The sequence below is a fragment of the Microcebus murinus genome, chromosome 11 (genome assembly GCF_040939455.1).
Source record: "Microcebus murinus isolate Inina chromosome 11, M.murinus_Inina_mat1.0, whole genome shotgun sequence".
Classification (NCBI taxonomy): Eukaryota; Metazoa; Chordata; class Mammalia; order Primates; family Cheirogaleidae; genus Microcebus; species Microcebus murinus.
This window is the reverse complement of record NC_134114.1, coordinates 71814239-71840835: the sequence shown is the minus strand read 5'-3', so window position 1 is coordinate 71840835 and position 26597 is coordinate 71814239. Positions and strand designations below refer to the sequence as shown.

Here is a 26597-nt window from a genome sequence, read left to right as displayed (position 1 = left end):
ACACACACTAGAAATTAAAGAAACCCATCACATCCAAAATTATAAATAAGAAAGCAAAGAAACTATGCATTTAATAGACAAGAAGTTCTAATCTTGAATAAACTGAGAGGACTCAGAGATGCCTGGAGGTCTTGGAGGAGATAGCTGTAATATCTAGTGATACCTCCTGCCATATTCTGAACATGCAGAAATTCCCAGATCCCAAAGTTCCCATTTCTTATTAAATTTTAGTGAAAAAGCTTTCCTTGATCCCACCCTGGTTGAGTCTGGGAACAGGGTGTTAACTTTTATATTACAAAATGTTCTTGACTGGAGAGAATATGCAGAAATAAATGTTATATATTTCAGAAGGGGGCATAAGATTGAAAAAAAAAATGCTGAGAAATACTGCTCCAGTGTCTTGCAATCACGTTCTCAAAGGGAAGAAAGCTAATGAGAAAGTGGGAGGAAATGGCCCGAGAACGGCATGAAAAGGGTCCTACTTCCACAGGTACCACGGTCCACTCACCAACGTGCAGCATTCGGTTAGATTTAATGTGTTTTCTTGGCTTGTTACCTCCTTCACCCTTAACTGTTTAAAAATGAGCTTTTTTTGGACATCTCATCCAAGCTTAAATGTTCTTATGGGCGCAAAGAATTGGTCACTTGCTTTGAAAAATCAGGGAAACGTCTTAATGTTGGAAGCAGCCAATCCTTGGGGTACAGTGTCCCTTGTAATGGCAGGGAAGTTCTGGGGCCATCGGTGATCCGCCCTCCTCCTCTGCAGCACCTGCTACTGCAGTCACCCTCCACTGAAACGCTCAGCATTTTGTCACAACAGGGCACTTCCGCGGTTCCTGTTTCTTCCTGAGGCGGGCCAAGCGCTCATCAGCCCATTTGCGGAAGCGAGATGACGGACACCCTCTGCCTCCAATGGGCGTCGAGCCCGTCCATGCTTGGCGGACTGGCGAGCGGCTGCCGGCGTCGGTCCCCCGCTGGAGCACCAGCTCTGTCCTGGGTGCCCCGAGTCCCCGCAACGCTAATGTCTAACCAGTGAAAAAACACACCTCAAAAGACACACACAGAGAAAAGATCCCCGTTTATTAAGGGGTGCTCCTCCCCGCCCGGTCCCCTGCATCGCAGCCCCCCAGATTCCCAGGCCCACGGCGCCCATTTACGAATCGAGACCCCGAGTTGGGAGCGGCGGCCCCACTCCCCTGGTTGGCCCCACTCCCGGGTTTCCCCTTCCCAGGCTCCCGCCTCAGCCAGGGGCGCCGCCAGCGCTCGGGCCGACGCGTCCCTCCGCGACCGCCCGCCCGCAGCTCTCCGGGCTCCGCTTTCACTTTCGGTCCCGGGCTGCGAGGCAGGCGGCGGCGGCGGCGCGAGGGAGCTGGCCCGGACCCCAGGTACTGCGCGCCCTCCCGGAGAGAGGGGAACGCGGCACGGGCCCCTTCCCTGCGCCCGCCGGGGGGCCGAGGGCTTGGGGCGCGGAGAGCAGGGCGGCGGGGCACGAGGCTGGGCGAGGGGAGTCGCCGGGCCGGGCCCGAGTCCGCGGGGAGCGCGGCGGGCGCGGGGCGCACGGGCGGCGCGCTGGGTCCGCCCGCAGGAGCTGCCTCCGCGCTCCGCCTCGCCGCCGGCTTCCTGCCAGCCGCGCAGGCCACCAGCTCCCGCGTAGGGCCCAAGGGAGGGGCGGGTGGACAGCGGGTTAGGCCAAGGAGGGCACCTTGTCGTTAGCTCCCGGAGAAACGAACGTGGCTTTGGGTTAACTGCTGGGGTGGGGGTGGGGTATTGTGGCATCCGCGGGACGCAAGTGTCCTCAAGGTCAGTTCCCTCCCTGTTGCTCCTAAACTTCTTGCCAGCAACCCTGTCTCCCCACTTCGCGCTGGCTCCAGCCCGGGTTTATTCAGATAAAGCTCTCCTGTTGAGTTTTCTATCTGGGTACCTCGCCAGGTGGGCCAGCAAGTGAATTTCATGAGAAGAAGAGGAAGAGCAGACACTTCCTCACTGTTGGTGGAGTTCTTTGTGTAGGCTGGGTTCGGAAAGAAATGCTCTGTTTTCTATTAAATGTCTAAAAGTATTTGCTCTCAACTCGAGACATAGTCAACCATTAAAAATAAAAAATAATAACTTCAAAAAAATTGGGTAGAGTTATCTCTTCCCTCAGGGATTTGGAATTAAATTGATAAGCAGCGCATTTTCAGGTGGTGCTTGAGTATGTTAACGTTTTCGAATTAATTCAGCATTTTTATTATTTATCAGCAGTGACAAGCTATTATCAGTGCTTGTTAATTTCATTGTTCAGGAAGTTCTGGAAGAACATCCATTACTTCTTGATCTACGTTCTATAGTGTCCCAATAAAGGGAAAGGCTGCCTTCCATGGTGATTGTGACTTCAGTCACAGTCGCCAAAGGCAACCTGAGGAAGGTTCCTAAAATATCTTGGACCCTTCCTGGCTGTGAATTAAAGTTGGGTAGGAAAGTCTGCTGCACTTTGGCGACCTTGACTGTGAAAGGTGGTTTAGTTTGATCAGAAGCCAAAGGAAAATACTTTTTAAAACATTTAAGGAATATAGTATGGGAAAGTCCTTTAAAACCCTTGTCTCCGGCCGGGCGCGGTGGCTCACGCCTGTAATCCTAGCACTTTGGGAGACCGAGGCGGGCGGATTGCTCAAGGTCAGGAGTTCGAAACCAGCCTGAGCGAGACCCCGTCTCTACCAAAAATAGAAATAAATTAATTGACCAACTAAAAATATATACAAAAAATTAGCCAGGCATGGTGGCGCATGCCTGTAGTCCCAGCTACTCGGGAGGCTGAGGCAGTAGGATCGCTGAGCCCCGGATTTTGAGGTTGCTGTGAGCTAGGCTGACGCCACCGGCACTCACTCTAGCCTGGGCAACAAAGTGAGACTCTGTCTCAAAAAAACCACAAAAAAAACCCCTTATCTCCATGCTCTAAACCTGTGTATTCAGTGGCCTGCTTGATATATCCCTTTGGATATCTCTTGAACCCTAGGTACAGATGTTGAACCCATCCATAGTGTGTGCCCGCTCTCTTGCGTGCCCTCTCTTTCTCCCTCTCTCTCCACACCACTCCAGGACAAGCCACTAGCCTGCTTGGTCTAGACTAATTTCTAACTGGTCTCTTGGCCTTCAGTCTAACTGCTTTCCAATCTTCTACTCTCCACACAGCAACTAGGGTAATTTTCTTACAATGTGAACTGGATCCTAAGTTGACCTAGCTCAAAATCCTTCTAGTGGCTTCTCATTGCACTTAGAATGTTATCCAAAATCCTTAACATGCCTATGAGAATGTGTGGTGGTCTGACCCCTGCCCACCTCTCCAGGTATATCTTTTGCTCAAAGTTGAACTTATGTTTCAAGTTCACTGGCCTTCATAATAACCATGTGCCCTCTACTGCCTTTGAGTATGCAAAATGATTGGTATTCCCTCTGTCTGAACACTCTCCTGCTGCCTCTCTTCTTATTAACTTGTATTTTAAGTCTCAGCTAAAATGTCCTCAAAGAGCCTCTGATGTAAATTGGTCTGCTGTTATTCTCTTTCAGTGTGTGTATGTATGTTTTCCTTCATAACTGTAATCACAGCTAGTAACTATTAATATATATATTTGTGTAAACTTGTTAAAAGTCTCCACTTTCTAGCTCTTTGAGGTCTGTGTTGTCTTGTATTGCTAGTACCCAGCTAAACCCCTGGCACATAATAGGCTCTCAATAAATATTTGTGGAATGAAAATCAAAAATATTTTCACTCACTTGGTCTTTATAACAATGCATGAGAAAGGTGTTATCATTATCATCTCATTACACACGTGAGGAAAATGAAACTTGTATTAAATAACTTGCACAGTAGGTGGCAGAACAAGAACCTTGGTTTTCTTTTCTGACCGTAAGCCTAATATATATATTATTGTATAGTTATAATTTTATGTGTATATATATGTGTGTGTATATATATTTATATAAAACTACATTTGTAGAAAAAATGTCAGAGACTACTACTTGAAGTTCTTAAATAAAACAATGTGAGTCTTGATAACGTGCAAAGGGAAAATGAGGAGAGTACTATGTAGGAGGAAATCAGAAAGTAAAAGCACAAAGGAAGGAGATCTTGGTGAAGCAGAAAAAGCAGGGAGTTTATAGTCACACACACTTACATTGCATTCCAGCTAGTTATATGAACTTGACAAAGGTACATGAATGTTTCTTTGCTTCAGTTGCTTCTCTACCTCAAAACGGGGAAAATAGGCTATTAGAGTGAGAGAATGTGTAAAGTGCCCAGCTGGCTCTTTGGAGGAGCTTAGTAAATGTTAGTTCTTATTCCTTCTTGGCATGGAGTTTTACTTGACAAAGAATTGTACTTTTCTTGGAAAGGAGCTGCTTATATTCAATAGACTACTGCTTCTGAGAGCCTTTTTTTTTTTTTATTTAAACTGCATCCCTTTTAGAAAATTGTTAATAAAACTTGACTCTAGGAGACCAGTCAGAACCATGAAATGACCTGTTTCAAACTGAAACACTTACTATTAGAATCCAAGCCTGACGAGCGCTAATTTTTCTGGGGAAAAGCTAAACACACTGGAACATGATCACAGAATCTTGGATATCCTATCATTGGGGATTTAGAGATTTTTCTCAGTGAAATCCTTAATTCAGTTCACTGAGTTTTTATCAAACCCCTCTTATATGCAAGATACAGTTCTAGATGCAATACAGAGATAAAAACAGTATTGTTTCCAAGAGTTTATAAGATAGTAGGAAAAATATTACAAGTGCATCATTTATAGTATTTTGATGCAGGGTGCTGTAAGATGTCATGAGAGGAACAAAAAAAGTCCCATGAATTTCAAAGGAAGAAAAAGTCCCTTGTGCCTGGAATATTCAAGGAAGGTTTCCCAGGGATGTCTCATTTGAGTTGGAACTTGAAAGATGTGAGAAAGTTGTTGAGGTGGAGGGAGTCCTTGAGCAGAGAGATGGATAGAGATGTTGAGCAAGAGATGTGGATAGAGAAAGTATTGGTCACATTTGGGGAACAATCAAAAACCCATAGCAGATCCTAGGATGCATATAGTGGGTTTGTGTTTTAAGATAAGGCTAAGGAGAGAGAGAACAATTTGTTGAAAACTATGTTTCAGAGAAATCACTCAGTCTGATGACTTAGGAGAGGAGACTGCATCTCAACCTTTCAGTATCAAACATTCAGTGAAATGTCTATGACCAGAAAGACCAGGCCAGTAAGACATAATCCCTGCCTTGGGGAGCTTATTATTTACTAAAGAGAAACAGGCATGTAAAAAATTAAGTTCACTAATGTGTTACAGGTTCTAAGAATTCTGCCTAGGAGCCAATAGAAGACAAAATTTAGTTGATTTTAGTGGTTTTTGCTGATTGTAAACTTCTTTTTCATAGTTAAATCAAGTATACAAGGCAGGAAATTTTCGTCTTAGGAAAGACTCAGTATTTATGGAAGTTTGCATCATTTCTCCATTGAATGTGGGTGAATGAATTCCAACATTTATGCTGTCTACATTACATGTCCCATTTTGGTTTCTGACACTGTATCCTTGAGAAACAACCCCTGCATAGACCCAACCCTGCAAATCCTTTGATGCGAGGTCCCACCACCAACCCCTCAGCAGCCCGCGGGCCTTTCTGTCAGCTCAGAACCAGTTGGAATTTTTAGATCTCCTTTTTCTTGGGCTGTTGGAGAATAGTTGGGGACTTCCAGAGTGCTTGCATGCTTGAACCTGCCACCTGCATGGAACCTTCTACTATCTTGGGGTGAGGGCTGAGCCCACTAAACTGCTGCTATCAGAAATTCCAGGTGTAGTCAGGATACAGTTCCTTTTACTCTCTGCTTCCCCAAACTCAGTGGAAATCCATCGTTCTGCCTGAGGAGGTAGGGGCAGGAACTCTCTACCATATTGGTATTTAAGCTTTCTTCTCCATATTGCTCTATTCCTCTGTAGTTGAAAGCATCCTTTAATTGGTTTTAGACAAAAAAAAACGAAGAAACTGTTCTCCCTGTTCACACCTCCTTTCTGTTTCATCTGAGTGGTGCCTTTTGAACTGAGATTATGAGACTGACTGTCTTTATGGTGTATGATCCTTTCTATCTAACCTCCAGATCGACTCCACAGGGGAGAAGAGGGAGGGACCTTGATCTGTGTGTTTGAGAAGGGGGCAGGATGGAAAGTGAGGGGTGAGAAGGCCATGTCAGCTATTGCCTTGGAGTAATGTCCCATCACATGTGGTTCAAGGGGTAAGGCCAGCGTCTGGCAAGGATTATGTTGGAGCTTCTCAGCCCTGGCTCCTCAGTAGAATCTCTAGGATGTTGAAAAAAACTGATGCCCTGATCTCATCACCGTAGATTCCAGGTTAATGATTGTCAGGAGGGATCCAGGCATCAAAAATTTTAAAAGCTTCCTAGATAATGTTAATAGGCAGCTACAATTGAGAATGTGACATCTAAGAGAGGGAGAATCCTCTGTACCATAATCATTTCGAGGGATCCACTTTGTACGGTTACCACTTTTCTCATCCCATCCAAATGTCCAGGAGCCAGGGGAGTTCGAGTGAATTAGGGCCAATTACTGAGCTCACCTGGCAGGGGTCCCTCCTGGCAAACACCTGGTAGAGAGGTGTGCTTGTGTAAGGAAAAGAAACCACTTTGCTTGAATCTTGGCAAAGTGGATTGCCAGATCCTTTAAAATTCACATTGCTTTTATGTCCCGTGGCTTTTAAAATAAAGTACAAAATATAGTCTGCAGCATAACTTCCGCATGCTTGAGCCTGATCTTGGAATTACTACTCTCATTCCCTTGCAAATAATCATTCTCCATCAAGTCCTCCTGGGTTCCCTTCTGTCCACGTTAGTTGCCTGAACAGCCTTGTACTTCCTCCGTTAGTGCTTTAGCTTTAGCGCCTGCCCCATTTGCTCTACTTGTGATGCCGTTAATGCTTTCCCCAGTTCCAAATCTAAGCTGTCCTTCCAGGCTGTGGACATCCCAAGGAGTCACTGCAGCCAGGGACCCTCTCTCTCGTTGGAAATATCATTCCATTCTTCCCAGCACCTTCTTTTAGTATTATTTTCAAATGCTCCACATTTTCAGTGTTATGTTTCGTTATTTGCACATGAGTATTTTCTGTTCTTCCTGAGTTCGAGGTCCTCGAGGGTGGGGTCAGTGTCGTGTGTATTATCATATCCCACACAGTACTCAGCACACGGCCTTGTAGGACGATTCTAAGAGAGAATCCAGATGACTGATATGTTTGTCACAAACTACCAGGAAAATTAAACTCATTAAGTCATTCCTGGCTAAATAAATATTTAATTGACTTTTGGCATGACAATTTGACATGATAACACTGATGTTATTAAACATTAAACAGTGTTATTAAATAACACTGATGTTATTAAAGATTACTGTTACCAATACTTGCCTTTTTTCCCTCCTCACTACTCACAATCTAACTCTCCTCTTCCTATGCTTCCCGTGTTTTGGGAATGCTCTACCTTGTTAGGCTTGGTGGGAAGCGAGGCCTTGTTTCCCATGGCAGAAGCTAAGAAGTGCAGATCCTGGTTTTCTCCACTTTCCTGCTGGTCGCATGGATGTCACACCTCAGCTCAGGCAATAGGACTTCAAAGCTGGAACTTTGAAGCTGAAACAAGTCATGCAAAGTTGCAGGGACAGTGGAGAACTAATTCCAGTGGTGGCTGCAGCAGCGTCAGCATCTGATTTCCATGGCGGTAGACCAGCTTTCTCCGAGCTCCAGTGTTGGTGGGGAGCAGAATCTCAATGAGATGTTTCTCTGATTTGGCCCCGGCTGTCCATCTTTGCCTGTTTTATGAGCCTGGTTTCTCAAATGTCTTGCAACTCTGTGACCCATTTAGTGAGCCACTAAGGGTCCTCCAAGGGTTCCTTTTCTTCCTGTATCAGCCAGGGCTTGTTCTGTTGCTTTCAACCAAGAGCTTGGACTGATAGAGTTAATCTTTGAAAGCCAAATGATGCTTTCTAGTAGTGTTACTGATTGTTACTAACCATAAACTTTTTCTTCTAGGTAGGGGAGGTAGTTTTACTTTCAGGAAAAGACCTAGTACTCTTGGAAGTTTGTATTTATATCTATTAATGCTGGGTGGACACAGTGTAAAATTACTCTGTCTGGAGAACATCTTAATGACTTTTATTTATTTCGTTTTGCTTTTATACATCCGTGCCACTAGGTGGTTTGAGCGAGAAGATGGTGTCTCTGTCTCTCAAGTGGCCACTTGCAACCATGCCGTGTCTACTTCCCTCACTGTTGACTCTCTTAACTGTGTCAACTCCTTCATGGTGTCAGAACAGAGAAGCTACATCTCCAGAGGCCGGTAATGGGACACCATTTCCTTGGAATCAAATGCGACTTCCTGAGCATGTCATCCCGGTTCATTATGATCTCATGATCCACGCAAATCTCACCACGCTGACTTTCTGGGGAACCACGGAAGTAGAAATCACAGCCAGCCAGCCCACCAGTGCCATCATCCTGCATAGTCACCACCTGCAGATATCGAAGGCCACCCTCAGGAAAGGAGCCGGAGAGAGGCCGTCGGAAGAACCACTGAGGGTCCTGGAACATCGTGCTCATGAGCAAATCGCACTCCTGGCTCCGGAGCCTCTGCGCGTTGGGCTCCCGTACACAGTTGTCATCCACTATGCTGGCAATCTTTCTGAGAATTTCCATGGATTTTATAAAAGTACCTACAGAACCGAGGGAGGGGAAGTGAGGTAATTTTTTTCTATTTTTTTAGGCTTCAAGGGCTGTACACACTAACTTTATTATTTTTAGATGGATTGTCTTTTAAAATTCCCTTTGTTACCCAACTCTTTCTTCAGTTTTGCTCTTACATCTTTTTTTTATAGTATTAAAAATGGCCGATCTTTTCTGTGCTTTTTAAATCTTTCTTCATTCTACCTTAACCAATTTTCTTTCCTTTAATTCTATCAGAGTAAATACCTATTTGTTTATTTAATTCGATTTCTGAGACATAATAAACGTTTTTAATTCTCTTGGCCTGCGTTGGTTTCCTGAGGCTGTCAGAACGAAGTACCACAGACTGGGTGGCTGAAAACAGCAGAAACGTATTCTGTCATGGTTCTGGAGGCCAGAGTCTGAAGTCAAGGTGTCAGCAAGCCCAGCTGTCTCTCAGACTCTGGGTGGGATCCTTTCTTGCCTCTTCCTAGCATCTGGGGGTGGCCGTGGATCCCTGGCATCCTTGCCTTGTGGCTGCATCATGCCTGTCCCTGCCTCTTTTGTCACCTGACTGTTCTACCTGTGTTTCCCTGTGCCCAAATTTTTATCATCTTATAAAAGACGATAAAATCTTATAAAAGATGACACCAGTCATATTGGATTAGGGCCCAGCCTGATGGCCTCATCTTAACTTGATTATATCTACAAAGACCCTATTTCCAAATAAAATCTCATTGGCAAATACTGGGGGTTAGGACTTCATCATATCTTCTGGGGGTGGGGAGTTCAGTCCATAGCAGCCTATTAGAGGAAATATTTTTCTCTGAATTGAGACATCTTTGGAGATCCCTACCTGCTTTACTTTGGTTCTTTTTTCTTTTCTTTTTTCTTTTTTTAAGGAGGGAACTTATTTGGGGAGATTTTATGCTAAATTTTAAAACCAAATTAAATTTTGTTAGATTATACTAGCTTATTTTTCTAATTCTCTATTATTTTATCGAGGTAAAAAAGTCAGATGCTACCAAAAAGAATTTTTTACAAAGTAAAATTTACCCTAATCATAGCCTCCTGAAATAAATACTACTTCTATTTCAGGGGAATATCTTCCTAGCCTTCTGTCTGGGTATGCATATATGTTATTTTATGTAAATGGAATTGTTATATTTTCTTTATGATGGAGTTTTTGAAAACTTAATATATTGGAAAGATGTCTTATATAAATGACTATCACTAGGCATCATTTTAATGACTTTATAAAAATATATGCTTGCACATTAATTATTTAATCTCTCATGGTTGGAAATTAAATTCTTTCCAACTTCTTAGAATCAGTAACATTTTGATGAACATCCACGTAAATTATTTTTTAGAATAAGTGCCTAGATGTAAAATTGGTAAGTGAAAGAGTCTACAAACTTTGGATATGTCTTGTTATATTTCCTTATACCTAACCAATACCATATATTGGCAATCTTTGTAGAGCAAAGAGGCCAAAAAATGGTATCTCCCTTTAATTTACATTACTTTGATGAAGGCAGTTGAGCAGCTGGTGATATGTTTATTAATGATCTGTTTTTCTTTTCTGCATTTCTTATGTATGACCTTTGCCTGAGATTTCACTTGATTGTTGGGTATTTTCCTTCTGATTTTTCAGAGCTCACTATCTGTTAAGGCTATTAACTCTTCTTTAAATACTTTTCTATGGATTTTCCCAGTTTTTTTGCTTATCTTTTAATTTAGCTCATGATAGCTTTTGTCATGTAGAACATTTTTTTAAGAGTGAAATCCATCCATATTACAGCAACTATAGGAATTAAAAAGCCGACAGCCTCCTATTTTGGAGTCTCCGGTGCTTCTCGATCAGTTTGTAAGTCATTTGCCGTTATCTTAGGGTACTTGCATCAACACAGTTTGAACCCACTGCAGCGAGAATGGCCTTCCCCTGCTTCGATGAGCCTGCCTTCAAAGCAAGTTTCTCCATCAAGATTAGAAGGGAGCCCCGGCACCTTGCCATCTCCAACATGCCCTTGGTGAGTCTGTGTCTATGCACAGGAAAATCCTTTGGTTCTCTGTGGCTTGTGTTTCCCTAGTGACAGCTGGCATTTGGGTCACCTGTTTTGTTTTATTGCCAGGCAGACAGTTGCTACCTTTTCTTTTTTCATCTTCAACCTACGCTTTTGTTTCAAGTCACCATTATTTGTAGTTAAAGGAAAAATTGCCCTTGAAAAACGTACGACTTCGGTAAGAGTGACATTCCAGATTATCAATGTTGATAGGCGGGAAACTTTAAGGAATTCGGGCCAGGTTTAAATGATAGTGCCCTTCACAAAACACTTTCACCCTCGTTTTTCTCACATAAAAATTTAAGAGAGTTCTAAAGAGAATGCTTTGTTGAATAAGGCCACATTTCTAGTATATAGGGATTTTCTATCATTTCCACATACTCTTTGCTAGTATTGACTATATAGTTTGTAACTATGGGCACAAAATTGGGCAGACAGAAAAAGAGAACAAAAGTAATCTTTCCAGAATAGCATGTAAGTAATGACAGCTAGCTTAGTTCTCTTAAAAGAAACCATTATCCCCCAGTTTCAAAGCAGATGTGGGTGGCGTTCTGATTTTTAAACGTGGTGAGACGATGACAGTGCCAGGTGAAATAAAACTATTTATCATCCTAAGATGCTGTTAGCTTAGAAAAGCATCAGCTGGGCTGTGATTCCGCACCTAGCGTATCCCACCTTCTGGGAGCACATGCTTTATTCAGAGAAGTGCACCATGGATGAGAGTCAGGGTGGAACAGGCTTTGCTCAAGAGTCCTGAAGAATGACCAGCCCCATCCCTACGCTGGCCAGGTAAGCGATATCTTAGCATGAAGGGACCCTGAGCGACCAACCCCTTGCGCGGTACTTCTTAAAACTCTATAAACCTTCAAACTCGATACACGCCTTTGAATACCTTAATGATCCCTTCCTCAAACAAGATTCTGACCTCCTTTATAGAGAATAGAGGACTATCCTCTATAAAAAAACACTCTTTGAAAATCCCTACCAGCCAAGAACTTTTGTCACCTCCCTCCCTTGTATATGAAAAGAAGCAATTATGTTATTTTCCTAATATAAATTTGAGCTACATAATATGCTTTTTTTCAAAATATCATTGTCTCCCCCAGTATTATGGTATTGCTCCCTGAGACAGGAGTGAGTCCTCTAATTTATTAGAGAATCACTGCTCTAGGAGAATGAAGGAACAGGAATGAGGTGGGGACATGAGAGAGATGGACTAAGCAGTGAGGAAATTTGTGGCTTGCAGAGGGAGAGCCAGGAGCTCTGGAGGCTGCATGAAGATGCTGTAGTCTAAATCCGTGTGTATCCAGGATGCACCTCTTGAGGACAGGAGAATCTGTAATGCAGTCTTGCTCCCTGGGCAGAAATCTAATAGGATTAGATCTAATAGATCAGAAATCTAACAGGAGTGGCCTGACTTCAGGCTGCAGATGTGGAGCTGAGGTGGAGGGCAGTGGGGTCTCAAAGAGTCTTCTTGGAGGCTGGAAAAACAAATATATACCTTTGGAACATTGACGTGTTTGGGCAGTGGGCAGAAGTCCATCACATTTAAATTTGAGTTAGTTTAATCAGGTTACTTTCCTAATAAGTAGCAGAACTTCAGGAATGGGACTTTTTGTTGGGGGCGGGCAGAGGCATTTAAAAAGAAAAGGTGATTTGGGATCCTTTAAAAGTAAACCCAGGTTGCTGGCAGAGTCAGTCTGAATGGCCAAATGGTGGCCAGCAGGCATAAATAAGAAGGAGAAGGGCATAGCAATAGAGATAGGTATAGGATTACAGGAAAAGTGCCTGCTAATGTGGTTTCCCCAGGCTAGTTCTGGCTACTTTTTTCTCCAAGATTTCATCTCAGCGCTTCTTATTGCTGAGCTATTAGCCTTTCTTCTTTAGGAGCAGACCTCTTACACCGTACCTCCATCCACCCACTCTACCCGCAAGGCTACTCCTGATTGCACTTAAAAGCTGATTCCAATGAGGCAAATCTGAGTTTGGAAGAGGTCTTGCAGGATCAGGCCTATCCCTAGATTACTTTCAACTGTGTAGAAAAACAAACACTGTTTTCAGGCAGTACACAGTTATCTGTTTTCTCAGAGTATGTACTAGACATTGCGTTTCCAGATAATTCTTGAATATTTAAGGACAAGTGGACCACATCTTGGCAAAACCAGCAGTCTTAGTTTTGCCCTTGTCCCATCCATGTTGTCAATTCATGTGTATTAAATATGAGTCAATTTGTAATGATCTGGATTATTTAAAAGAAATTGAGGGTCAGTCGTTATACAACTTTATAAATATAATAAAAACCACATAATTGCATACTTTAAAGTGGTAAATTTTATGGTATGTGAATTATCTCATTAAAAAAAATTGAGGGGGGATGGGTATATACATACATAATGAGTGAGATGTGCACCATCTGGGGGATGGTCATGCCGGAGACTCAGACTTGTGGGGGAAGGGGGGGAAAGGGCATTTATTGAAACCTTAAAATCTGTACCCCCATAATATGCCGAAATAAAAAAAGAAAGAAAGAAATTGAGAATGGTTTCACCTTAATAGCTAAATTACAGCCAGATATTAGAACAAGAACTTTTAAAGTAATCATAGAAATGTTATGCCATATACTTTTAATATTAGGCCCGGTAATTAGGAAATTTCTCTTCATAATCTGTGTTTAGTATATTAGGTTATTGCATTCTTTAATAATTTGAGTTATCGTGGTTTTAGGTGAAATCTGTGACTATTGCCGAAGGACTCATAGAAGACCATTTTGATGTCACCGTGAAGATGAGCACCTATTTGGTGGCCTTCATTATTTCAGATTTTCAGTCTGTCAGCAAGGTGACCAAGAGTGGAGTCAAGGTGAGCCTATGATTGTCACATAGGGTAACCAATTTGTCCTGGTTTTAAAACTAGGAGTCCTGCATCCTGGGAAGCCCCTCAAACTCAGGCAAACTGGGATGGTTGGTCACCCTGTAGTCACAGATGCCCACTTGTACAGTGACATTGTAATAGCAGCAACACAGAGGGAGCTGGGCCTGGCCTGAGTCATGATCTTGGCTCTACCACTACCTAGCTCTCTGACCTCGGCCCTGCTCCCTGTGGAACTTGCCTCTCACTTCTTTGGAAGGTGTGGGTTGGATGAGATCCTGCAATGGTTTCTAAGGTTGCTTCTGGTTATAGCTTTCTGCAGTTTGGAACTAAATGTTACTGACTGTCTGAGCAGGGGATTTTTGCCTGTGGGAAGGAAACAAGATAGAGCAACTGGCTTGGAGAAAGGAGTGGTCATTTCTAGTTTACCTTTACACTAAAGGCATGGCCTTCGGGGTCCAGCTGTCTCTTATCCCTTGAGTCCTTCAGTGCCATGGGAACCAAAGCTCAAGTCCAGCTGTGTTGGGCTAGTGCCCTTAAGGCAAAAGCAGGGTGCTGACCTCAGAGGGTCTGGCTGTCACTTCAGTTGTGGCCTCTAAGTCTTCCTTTCATTTTTGCCACCTTCTGAGCACATTTAAGAAAAAAATATTTGTGTATATTACCAACATTTTGCAGTTGTTTTCAGAAGTGGAACTGATTGGGAACAGTCAGCATTGCTACAAGAAATGGGATTCCCAATTGTCATCTTTAATATTGGTAACCATATCCCACAGTATGAAGGCCTTAATGTCAGTATCATGCAAGTCTGGAGAGAAGCTAGTAAGATATTTGAATACCTTTCTTGTGCCTTTCTCTTTAGGTTTCTGTATATGCTGTACCAGACAAGATAAATCAAGCAGATTATGCACTGGGTGCTGCGGTGACTCTCCTAGAGTTTTATGAGGATTATTTCGGGATACCATACCCCTTACCCAAACAAGGTAGAGGTTTTACCCAAATACCGTGATGTGGCATTGGATGACCCAGTCATAGGATTACAGAGCATTAGAATTGGTGTGTCCCCATGGCTATCTCAGCAGCCCCTCAAGTCATAACCCCAGCCAGTGTCAAACGTCTGGTTGATCCTTTTGAGCATTTCCTCACCTTTGATCTGTACAGTGAACTTCCAGTGACAGTAAAAGCAGATCTTGATACAGTTGCTGAGGCACAGGGCATGGGGACTATTTTGCCCTCTGATTTTATAGTGGGCAAACAGCAGAGGGAAGTGGCTGTGTTTTTTTGTTATTGGCACATGCTTGGCAAGGACATAGAGGGTACTCAATAGGATTTTTTAAAGGAATGAATTTATATGGTGTAAGAAAATCTGCATTTTTTTTCTTGTATGAGCCCTTAAAACTATTGTCTGAGTTTTTAGGTATATGTAGGTATTGGACATTTAAAATACAGTGGATTATTGAAGTAATTGTTAAGATTATTCAGTCCCAAAACTCCTCCTCATGAAGTTAGAAATGGAGTAAAGAGGCCTGAGACACATGTCTGACTTTGTAGTGATCATAGCAAAGTGACCCTGAGTCACCGAGCTCCTTTTTCTCCATTGTGAAAGGCTCCTCCAGTCTAGAGCTCCATGGTGCTGTGTGGGCAGCTTGGCTTTTCCGTCCTAACACCCATTCCTAACCATGAATGTTAGTGCATTTGGGGAAATGTGCAGCTTAGAGATTGGTAATATTATTCTATTACTTTCTTCCCAAGATCTCGCTGCTATTCCTGACTTTCAGTCTGGTGCAATGGAAAACTGGGGACTGACAACGTATAGAGAATCTGCCCTGTTGTTTGATGCAGAAAAGTCTTCTGCATCAAGTAAGCTTGGCATCACAATGATTGTGTCCCATGAACTCGCACACCAGGTACAAGCTTACTCATACTTTTTTTAAAAAGTATAGTTAAACTATATTTATGTCACTTTTATGGGACATATGAGGCTATTCACATATTATGCTTATAGTTTTTACCTTGCCGTTTTTCTCATAAGAGAAACTATTTCCTTAAAACATTAGGTTTCATGTTTTATAATGCATTTGAAAGGTTTTTATTTTTTACTTTGATAAAGTATTATTTCTATAAATATATGGTAACATTCATAAACTGACATTTGATATCTAAAATGTATTTCTGAGTGGCTTTTGTGTATGGCTGCCATCCTAGGAAGCAGGTAATCCAGTCTCCATAGCAATGTGTGAATAAACTGAGCAGTGTTTTCCTTCTAGTGGTTTGGGAACCTGGTCACTATGGAATGGTGGAATGATCTTTGGCTAAATGAGGGATTTGCCAAGTTTATGGAGTTTGTATCTGTCAGTGTGACCCATCCTGAACTGAAAGTTGTAAGTAGTTATTTACTTATTTTTACATTTTAGGTTAATCTGTTGTTTTGTTCAGTGTTGCTGGAAAATATATCTTTGATTATAGAAGTCATAGGAAGAGTTCATTGATAACCTCCTTGAGAATTTAGATATGAATTTCACAAATGCTAGTAAACTTTCAAGATACATTGCAAAGACTTATTTCCAGACTCAATTGTGAATCTATGATTGTTAGAAAATTAGGTGCTGAATTCCTTAATATCAAAGAAATAGAAATAATAGACAGAAAGAAATAGAAAGAAATAGAAATAATGACAGCCTGAATGTTCCATATAATTTCTCCAACTTGAGCAACTTCTCAGATTCTGAGCAACTTCTCAGATTGCTCATTGCAGAATTATTAGGTACAGAATGCTGTTATCTCCATAGGACCCTACTTGCCAAATCAAGTGAATTATGCATAAAGTAGCTGCACATTTAATTGTAAAGCAACATAATTCATGAGTAACAGATTTAATGCTGTGGAACTGCTATGTATTTGTTTTAAAAATCACATGTTTAACTTGAGAAAATCACATTTAACAAAATTAAAAGTAAACTTTTATAAAAAAAAATCCTTTACCTTATTATGATTCTTTTTCATTTGTGAATATTTACTACCCATTTTCATCTGCCTATATACATTATTATATACCATTATAATTGTAAAGTACATATCAATATTATACTATAAGGGAACAAAAACATTTTCTTATGTTTCTACATAATCTTTAATAATAAGTGATTATGTATGCATATTATTCTATTGAATTAATGTGCCATAGTAAAGCAGACTGAGGTTGGAATTTGTTCTCCATTTTTTTCATTACATGCTCTAAAATAGTACAGATAACAACTGGAAATGTTGAAATCACTATGCATTTTAGTTTCTTATTTTGTTGCTATTTGGCTATAGGCATAATGGTTTTATTTTTAGGTTAATGTGAAATTTTCTTTATTCTAAAGTGATAGGCATTTAAGATGAACAAAATCCATAATATTTACCTAAAATTATTGTTTTGAGATACTTTATAGAAAGCAATAATTCTATTTTATTTCATAAATATTAGACATATGGAATAGGTTGGCTCCAAAATTTGAAGTATAGACTAATTACCCAAGATCAGACTTTCCTCCTTTCATATTTTTATTTAAATGTAAATCATAGGTGATATTTTCTTTTTTCCTGTCTCAATAGGGAGATTATTTTTTGGGCAAGTGTTTTAATGCGATGGAATTAGATGCTTTAAATTCTTCACACCCTGTGTCCACACCTGTGGAAAACCCTGCTCAGATTCGGGAGATGTTTGATGATGTGTCTTATGAAAAGGTAAAAGTGGATTATAAAGGTCCGGTTTGGACACTGAAGTTGCAAATACTGGGGTGGAGAGGTTATTTATAGGTAAGGTTGAGGGCCTAAACCCAGATTGAAGGCCTTCTGTCCTGACTTGTGCTGGCTGCCAAATGAAATGAATTATGCTTAACTCTTTTAGACCTAACTTGGAGTTTTGTTCATAATCCTAAAGATTATATTCAGTTCTTCATTAACTCTTTCTTGGGTTGAAAATTTATGGCGTAGAGAAACTCTATTCATCATTCAATAAATAGGTATTTATTGAGCATCAACTTTGTGCTAGGCAAAAACTCCTGGCCTTGTGTGGCTTACCTTTCAGGGCCTTCAGAAATGGTTTATATTGTTGAACTGCAACATGCTGTCCTGCACTGTGTGTTTAATGACAGAGTTGGAAATTGTTGGTGACATTTCATAATTAGGAGATTTTATATACATATAAAAATCTAGATTTCTGGCTTCTCTTGGGGTGTGGGGGGGAATAAAAAGGAGATTTGGGCCACTGAAGAACCATGCTCGGGGCCTGTATTTCCTTTGGTAACATAAGCTGGAACTAAGTTGTGGCTCCTTCTTTATAAGATCAAAGTTCTGCTTTTCCACTTCCCCTACCATTCCCAATTATTCCTGTTGTCTTCAGCTCCCTGAGGCTGAGAGTGTGTTGCCATTTATCATTGTGCTTTGCCATTGTTTTTCTTGTCACAAACAGAAAAATATTTCTTGCTTGCATGTTTCCATCAAAAGCACAGAGGAAACATAACGTAAAAGAGCATTCTTCTTACCCTTGGACTAATTCCCTTGTTTACATCACCTGTCATATGCCACTGGAGGCATTTGCATTGGTGACTCACAATCTATGGCAATGGGAGTGGAGGGGAAAAGAACTTACCCAGAAATGGGCTTCCTTTGCTTCCATCCTTAGTCCTCTGCCCCTGTTGTGCCCACCTCTCTCCACTCCTGTCCGGGAGTGGCAGTGGGAAAGCCAGGTGCTGGTTAAAGGTCTGATGTTGAATCTGTCCCATCATCCACTCAGATGTGAACAAAGGCAGCTGGCAGATAATACTAATTTGCTCCGCAGGGAGGCCTGGCTACTGATAGAAAAGAATGGTTCTAGTGGGCATAAACAATCATGTTAGAAAGATCTCCTGCCTGCGCATGTCTAGGTTTAACCTACTACTCTGTTCTACAAATTGCCAGACACTAACAATGTTACTGCAGTTGCATTTTAGAAGAACTATTGCCAAATAACATATGATGGCAGACTAGGTTGAGACCAAACCATACATAACAATCATTTCTGCTATCTTTCCAGGGAGCTTGCATTCTGAATATGCTAAGGGATTACCTTAGTGCTGATGTGTTTAAAAGTGGTATCGTACAGTATCTCCAGAAGTATAGCTATAAAAACACAAAAAACGAGGACCTGTGGAATAGCATGGCAAGTGTAAGTATGTTTTTGTGTATCTCTGTGTTTGGGATTAACAGGCTTATTATCTTGTTTTGTTTTGTTTTCCCTGCATCACATTAATCCCTCTGAGAAGAATGATGAGTGTTTTCTATGGAAACAAGAGTGATGTGCTTAGTTTTGGTTTTTAGATTTGCCCTACAGATGACACACAAGGGATGGATGGCTTTTGCCCTGGAAGTCAACATTCATCTTCATCCTCAGTAAGTCTCTATATCTGTTCCCTTGAGTACATTCTTTTATTCCATATTCTTTGAAGGGTGACTCTGTGCCAGGCTTTCTGAGATTCTTGATTGTATCACCCTTATTCCAGATAATTCTGCAGTTAAGCTACACCAGACTGACATTCTTTTACAATTTTTCTTAAAATGTGTTGATACAAGAGGGTCGAACAGCCTTATTTGGTATTACTTGTTACTGATACTAATTTCTGCAGCTTTACTTTTTCTGTAAAGTGGATTTGTGACATGTTTCTATGGTAGATGGGGTGGCATTGTAGCAGTCAGGAGGATGTGTCAGTCATTTCCAAAGCCTTGCCTTTGTGCAAGGACAAATAATGGCAGTGAACATTCTTGAACACTTACTAGGTATCAGGCACATGCTAAGCACTTGTGTGTTTTATCTCCTTTATGCCTCATCATAAACCTATGAGCTGGGTTCTCTCACTGCCCCTACTTTTACAGGTGGGAATATGAAATCCAAAGGCATATGGTTGGTAAATTGCACAGCAGGGAATTGAATTTTGATCTAACTCATGTTTTTAAATGCTAAGCTATAAAGTATTCACAAAATCTAAGTCATAAAACAGTCCGAGTCTCTGTTTATCTGGACTTGTAGAATATTTTCACAGGCAGCTGAAGGTGAGTCTGGAGAGTCAACAGAATTTTATCTACTATATTTTTATTTTCTTGGCTTTTTTGTTTCAAGAGATTCCTTTTTGCAGTGGTTTCTAGATTGGTCCTGTAGCATAGTTTATCCTTTTACTACCTCTTAAATCTTTTCTTAAAAGCTTTTTTTAGTATCAAATTGCATATCCCGTTTTGCGTTCACGACCATTTGTTGAGTATGGACCATCTCTGTGTTATCACTTCGGAAACACGGGCTCTTGACTAAACATTTTTTCCTACCTTGCTTGTCTCAGAGCCAGCAAAATTATGGGGGTGTTGAAAACCTGGCCACTTTCTCTCCCTTCGTTTATTCACATGCCTGCCTCTTGCCTGGTGCTATGCCAGCCCCGAGGTGTGCCCGGAAGAACCAGATATGCCACCTGTCCTCAAGATACACATGTGTAATGGAGGAAAGTGCAAAGTAAACAGTCGGTGCTCTAATGGAGGTGTGATGGCTGGAGACAGTGGGGTGTGTGGGGGCCAGAGCAGTGGGCTGGGGAGCGGAGGAAGGAATCTGGAAGAGCTCCCCGGAGAAGGTCGTCAGCTGGTAGCCGTCTTTTGAGCACCAGCTGGTGTTCTCTCTTTTCCCAGACTTGGGTTAAGTGGGTGATGCATCTGCTTCTTGTGTATAAACCAGCACTGGCGTCAGGAAGGCCTGGATGTGAAAACCATGATGAACACCTGGACTCTGCAGAAAGGCTTTCCCCTGATAACCGTCACGGTGAGAGGGAGGAACGTACACATGAGGCAAGAGCACTATATGAAGGGATCTGATGATGCCCCAGAAAAAGGAACTGGGTAATGTTCATAGAGTAAAACTCATTTTGTTGCCTAGGTAATTATCTGTCTTATAGGATGAAACCTCACTTTTGAAATAGTGCCCTTACCTCTATTGCTAAACTGTTTCAGTTGGATCTATGTATCCTATGATGTCGACTTACACCACCCTCCCCCTCTTCCCAAGAGAATTAAGGAGGCTTTAAACCTTGGTTAATTTCAGTGAAGTTGGAGATATATAATTATTTTAATAATCTCCTATTTTTATAGTTTGATAGGATAGTGATTTCTGGTTACTGGCTTGAAATCAGCTCCAATCTAAGCAACTGCTACTAAATTACAATAGTGCATCTGGGTTGGGGCCAAGGATAGAAGAATTTACTCGATTTCTGGGAATTATGAGAGACTTCATTGCATTTTTTGCAAGTCTGGGTCAGATCTTGGAACCTGTTTGTCAGCTTAATGCCACAGAAGGGTATCACTAAAAATGAGAGGCTGCAACTTGATTGACCATGGATGGATACTAAAAACATTCTTTTTCAGCTTGAAATAATTTTAGACTTATAGAGAAGCTGCAAGAATAGTACAAAGAATCCCCATATATCCTTTATCCAGATATATGTTAACACTTTATCATTCTGTGTGTGTATATAAATAAATACATACATGGCATATATTTTCTAAACTATTTGAGAGTAAGTTGGAAACATGATGCCCCTTTACCCCTAAATACTTCAGCATATTTTTTTTAAAAAAGAACATTTACTTATATAATCATGATGCAATGATCAAAACAAAGAAATGAATGTGATACAATACTTTTATCTAATTTATAAACCCCTTTCAACTTTTTCTAATTGTCCTAAAAATATCTTTATAGCAAAACAGAAAAATTCTGGTTCAGAATTTAATACAAGATCACATGTGGTATTTGGTTGTCACATCATTTTGGTCTCTGTTTTCTCTGAAACAACTCTTTAGTCTTTGTGTTTCTTGTTATTAACATTTCTGAAGAGTACAGGTCAGATATTTTATAGAATGTCCTTCAACTTGGGGGCTTTTGCTGTGTCTTCATGATCAGATTCAGGTTATGCATCATTGGTCGGAATTCCACCAAAACGATGTGTCCTTCTCAGTATATGATGTAGGGAGCACATGATGTTGATTTGTGCTATTCCTAGTGGCCAGTGTCTTAAAGTTAGGCCTCTGAGCTCCAATCAGTCAATCAGTAAAGGCTTTGAAGGCTCGCTTGAGCCCAAATTCCTAGCTCTATTCAAAGGGTCCAAGAAGGATGAGCAATGCTTGAGCTGACACCCCCTACAAAGCTGGAAAGCAGACTGCAGTTATTTTGAGAGCCTGGCCACAGCAGGATTAGTACCACCCCATCCTAAACTAGCCAGTGCTTGGCACATGAGAGGTGATTTAATAACTACTTGCAGAATTAAAGCAACAAATCAACAATCCGTCCCTCCTTTCTCTTAGGTACCTGTGGCATGTTCCGTTGACATTCATCACCAGCAAATCAGATAAGGTCCATAGATTTTTGCTGAAAACAAAAACAGGTAATTTCTTGTGGAAATAACTAGTTCACTTCAAGGAAGAAGTATGGAACTATGTAGGATTTAAATACTGAGTTTCTTTTGCTGTTTATCGAGTTAAAACAAAAAGGATCAGACTGAAAATACTTTCTGGTTTTACAAAAATATGACCATTATCTTGCAAGATAGAGATGAAGACAGTTGATTTATGTAATGCTAAAAAGCAGGGATTACTAGTGAAAACTCCCTAATACTTTGTTAACATCACTGGGTTGTATCATACGTATGGCCAGAGATGTGGTTGCATTCTTTTCATAGATCTATAAATCTCACACATTGCATGTCTAAAGCTGGTGTTGGCTTTTGTCTCTTGAGTTGCTGTTTTCTGGTTTCTAAAAGAAATAAGCGATGATTTCAAATCGTTGTTCAGTATTAAACTCTTCTCTGATTTCCTTGTCCAGTCTCCGATCACAAAAGCTTTCACCAGGCAAGAGGGTAAATGGAGCTATGATTTATTTTATTTGCTCTAGATGTGCTCATCCTCCCAGAAGAGGTGGAATGGATCAAATTTAACGTGGGAATGAATGGCTATTACATCGTGCATTACGAGGATGATGGATGGGATTCTTTGACCGGCCTTTTAAAAGGAACACACACAGCAATCAGCAGTAATGATCGGGCGAGTCTCATTAACAACGCATTTCAGCTTGTCAGGTAATACAGGCTGCACAGAGTCGGGCTTTGTTTCTGAAAGCAGCTGTTATCGTTCGAATGTTTGATTTCTGAAGATGAAAATGATTGATGGATTGCTAAGAAGAGGCTGAAAGGTGTTTTCTCCCTAAGTTCTTCTAACCATTCAAGATTGCTTTTAGCCTTAGGATTAGCATTCACCTCCTGTCTGTGACTTGCTAAGTAACTTGAAGGAAGGAATCTGTATTTTAATCTTCCTCATTAACGACTCAGAGCAGACAGAAGCAAAGATGTAGAAAACCAGGAGACTGACATCCTGGCGAAGTCCCTGGCCTCATCCCTGGTCCTGCAGCTTTTTCTGTTCCTGCTCTGCCAGATCAGGTGTCTCCCATGCGGGGTCCTTAACCATCTTGAAGCCTTTTCAGGAGACTAAGTGACCCAGGCCCAAGTTGTCACTATAGTAATGCATCTCTTGGATTAAAGGAGGGATTCTTTTTCTTTCCTAAACCAGATATCCGAACTTTACAGCATCTTTATGGAATACAGCTCATAAACTCTGGCCCAACCCAATGACCTTTGAGTAGTTGCGGAAAGAGTGAACGCTAGCTGTTTTTTTTTTTCCCCCATGACAATGGTTTTTAAGGAAATGCTCCTCAAGCCTAAACTTCTTCACTTTTTAGGCAGAATGGAAGTCCTAAGGGGAACCATCCATGTGGGAAGGGGTAGCTCTATGATTGTTCTATCCCACGTCCCTCTGCCTGGAGTGTGTTCTTCTTTCTGGTTCTTCTTACCAGCAAACGGGGTCTCCCAAGGTGACAAAAAACAACAGGGGAGAAAGCTAGGGGTTACTCATCTAGCTCTTTCTTCCTGCCTAAAACTTTCTCCTCTGTAGCATATTTTTGCTTGAATCTTAGAGATTTTGTGTTTACTTAAGTATATATCCTACCATTGAGGCTTTTAATGCCAACCCTCTGTAATGAAGGATTTCTATGTATATTCAGTGTCTTTTGAAATGGAGAAGATGAATTTACTCCAGGGACTTGTACGTTTGGCTGAATCTAACCAGGCTTCCTGAAGGATCTTTTATTTTATTTTTTATTTCAGCATATTATGGGGGTACAAATGTTAAGGTTACGTATATTGCCCATGCCCTCCTCCCCACTCAAGTCAGAGCTTCAAGCATAACCATCCCCCAAACGTTACACATCTCACTCATTGTTTGTATATACTCCCCTCCTCCCCCCTGCCACCTGACCGACACCCAATAATTGTTACTCCTATATGTCCACTTAGGAGTTGATCCGTTAATACCAATTTGCTGGTGAGTACATGTGGTGCTTGTTTTTCCATTCTTGAGATACTTCACTCAGTAGAATGGGTTCCAGCTCTATCCAGGAAAATACAAGAGGTGCTGTATCACCATTGTTTCTTAAAGCTGAGTAGTACTCCATGGTATACATATACCACATTTTATTAATCTACTCATGAATTGATGGGCACTTGGGTTGTTTCCACAGCTTTGCAATTGTGAATTGTGCTGCTAGAAACATTCGAGTGCAGGTGTCTTTTTCATAAAATGGCTTTTGATCTTTTGGGCAGATGCCCAGTAGTGGAATTGCTGGATCAAATGGTAGATCTACTTGTATCGCTTTGAGGTATCTCCATAAATGGAATCCTCTTCTTAACTCCGGAAGTTTGGCGCACAAGCCAGTGTCCTATGGGGTCAGATGCTGACCTGCTTCCATTCTGTCTTACCCACACTCAGCCCTTGCTAGTGTCATTATTTGAGAAACTTCCTCCCCAGTGTAAACAGGCTATATATTATGTTATGTGTGACAAAAAAGAGACTGATGTAACAGTTGCTTTGTACAAGGGGCATTTTAATCTGATTGAATGGTTTTGCTGGAAGATTAAAATACACTTTGAAGCAAAAAGTTGATTTCTTGGATTTTCTTTTAAGCCACTAACTATGGTGTTTTTTGATCAGCATTGGAAAGCTATCGATTGAAAAAGCCTTGGATTTAACCCTGTACTTGAAACGTGAAACTGAAATTATGCCCGTGTTCCAAGGTTTGGATGAGCTGATACCTATGTATAAGTTAATGGAGAAAAGAGAGATGAATGAAGTAGAAACTCAATTCAAGGTAAAAGCCTGGAATAGTTATATAATTGTGTTTGTGTGTGTGTGAAAAAGAGTGCTTATCATTGTGTATATATATGTGTGTGACTTCATATATATATAAAGGAAAAGCAAATAAAAATTCAGTATTTGGATAGATAGGAAGGATTTTTGTTTTATTTGGCACCCAAAATAAGAACAGCTTGCTTAGACTCCACACTTAATTTTTGTGGATTTGTTATTCCCTTCATTTCACAAATCATTTATTTCATTTTACTTCTTTATTATGATGGCTGACATTAAGATTTTCTGAGGCTCAATAGTACTTGAGGAAGAGGCATAAATTTGTTATTTTTGGTAAAATGTCATGGAGTCCTGTTGTGTAATTTGCTATAAAATTTGGTCATATAAACTGTCTCTTTTTAGTTTGTTTTTAAAACTGGCAATTCATTCTCACTTTAAGCAGATAGGGTATCTTATAAAAGATGGTTATGTAAATACCAAAATCATTCATCATTATTCTTGTTTTTTGACTATAAATATAAACAAAGCTGCATAGTTTTTAAAATTAGTTGCAGATTAAGCTTTAAAAATTAGCCCCCATCACCTGAGGCTGTACTGGCTTACGTTAACATGAAATGACCTGTGACAGTGCTGATGACATGTGTTGCTGTTTCCGTGCGACCCCCCAGGCCTTCCTCATCAGGCTGCTGAGGGACCTCATCGACAGGCAGTCCTGGACGGACGAAGGCTCAGTCTCCGAGCGGATGCTGCGGAGCCAGCTCCTCCTCCTCGCCTGCGTGCGCAAGTATCAGCCGTGCGTGCAGAGGGCGGAAGGCTATTTCAGAGAGTGGAAGGAATCTAATGGAAGTTCGAGGTGAGTCCCTACTGAGTAATTCGTGGATGTCCAAGGTATATTTTCTGTTTTTTTCCTCATCGATGCTAAACATTGGGAAGAACAAGAAGTTCAAGCAAGTCTCTCCTGCTGCCCTTTTTGGGGAAATAAATTGCTTTTTTAAGACTTACCTACACAGCGCCCAACTTTCTGTTTTAAGAAATGCTAGGAGGAAACTTCTGTTCATGAAAGTCAAATATCTGTCGAGTTAGGATAATTTTCATTTTGTATAGCCCGTATCAAATCTTACTGAGACAGCCATACAGAAACAGAGGCAATGTGTTTTGTAGTAGCTTCTTTGGGCTTCCAAAGGCCCTGACAGGGGTGCATGGTAACTTACCCCTGATACTGCCTAAGCAAGAAAGCATCTTACCATATCTGGAAATCCCTGTTCTTGCTATACTTCATTCCTTTCATATTTGGAGGTTAAATCCCATGGAGGAAACATTTATTCCAACAATCTATATGTTTCCATTGAAAGAAATACATACAATCAGTGGTCCTGACTTGTCATCAGGGGGCAAATGTTGAATCTAGTTCAAATTTCTTTCTTTTGGCTTGAAAGGTGACCAGCTATGGAGTCACCCAGCATCATTAAAATATGTTAGATTTGTAGGTATTTATAAAAGTGGCATGTCACATTATGTTTTGGGGAAGGCTACTTTAAACCTAATTTTACATATTTTCTCTTGCCTCTTTCACCAAATGTCACTGAAGGAGCGAAGTAGTTTTTGTTGATATTTCCAGGCATTCTTCTCTGATCATGAAGCCAATTCATAAGTTCATTAATTGGTCACCATTATGCCTCTAAACGCACTTACTAT

At 41.0% G+C, this 26597-nt stretch overlaps 1 protein-coding gene across 2 annotated transcripts in view; it reads left to right on the top strand.

Moving 5' to 3' along the window:
- The first annotated feature begins 1330 nt into the window (after positions 1-1330).
- Positions 1331-26597, top strand: part of ERAP1 (endoplasmic reticulum aminopeptidase 1) — a 30392-nt gene continuing 5125 nt past the window's right edge. Inside the window, exons 1-15 of one of the 2 annotated variants that reach the window (XM_012773781.3) lie at positions 1331-1385; positions 8219-8762; positions 10619-10757; positions 13515-13649; positions 14518-14638; positions 15408-15562; positions 15923-16036; positions 17253-17384; positions 18715-18846; positions 18999-19070; positions 20392-20552; positions 22014-22093; positions 22600-22783; positions 24747-24903; positions 25571-25755. In XM_012773781.3, the coding sequence (XP_012629235.2) occupies positions 8236-8762; positions 10619-10757; positions 13515-13649; positions 14518-14638; positions 15408-15562; positions 15923-16036; positions 17253-17384; positions 18715-18846; positions 18999-19070; positions 20392-20552; positions 22014-22093; positions 22600-22783; positions 24747-24903; positions 25571-25755 (2294 nt within the window). In that variant the 5' untranslated portion in view covers positions 1331-1385; positions 8219-8235. The remainder of the gene's footprint in view (positions 1386-8218; positions 8763-10618; positions 10758-13514; positions 13650-14517; positions 14639-15407; positions 15563-15922; positions 16037-17252; positions 17385-18714; positions 18847-18998; positions 19071-20391; positions 20553-22013; positions 22094-22599; positions 22784-24746; positions 24904-25570; positions 25756-26597) is intronic. The other variant, XM_012773776.3, reaches the window with a different exon arrangement.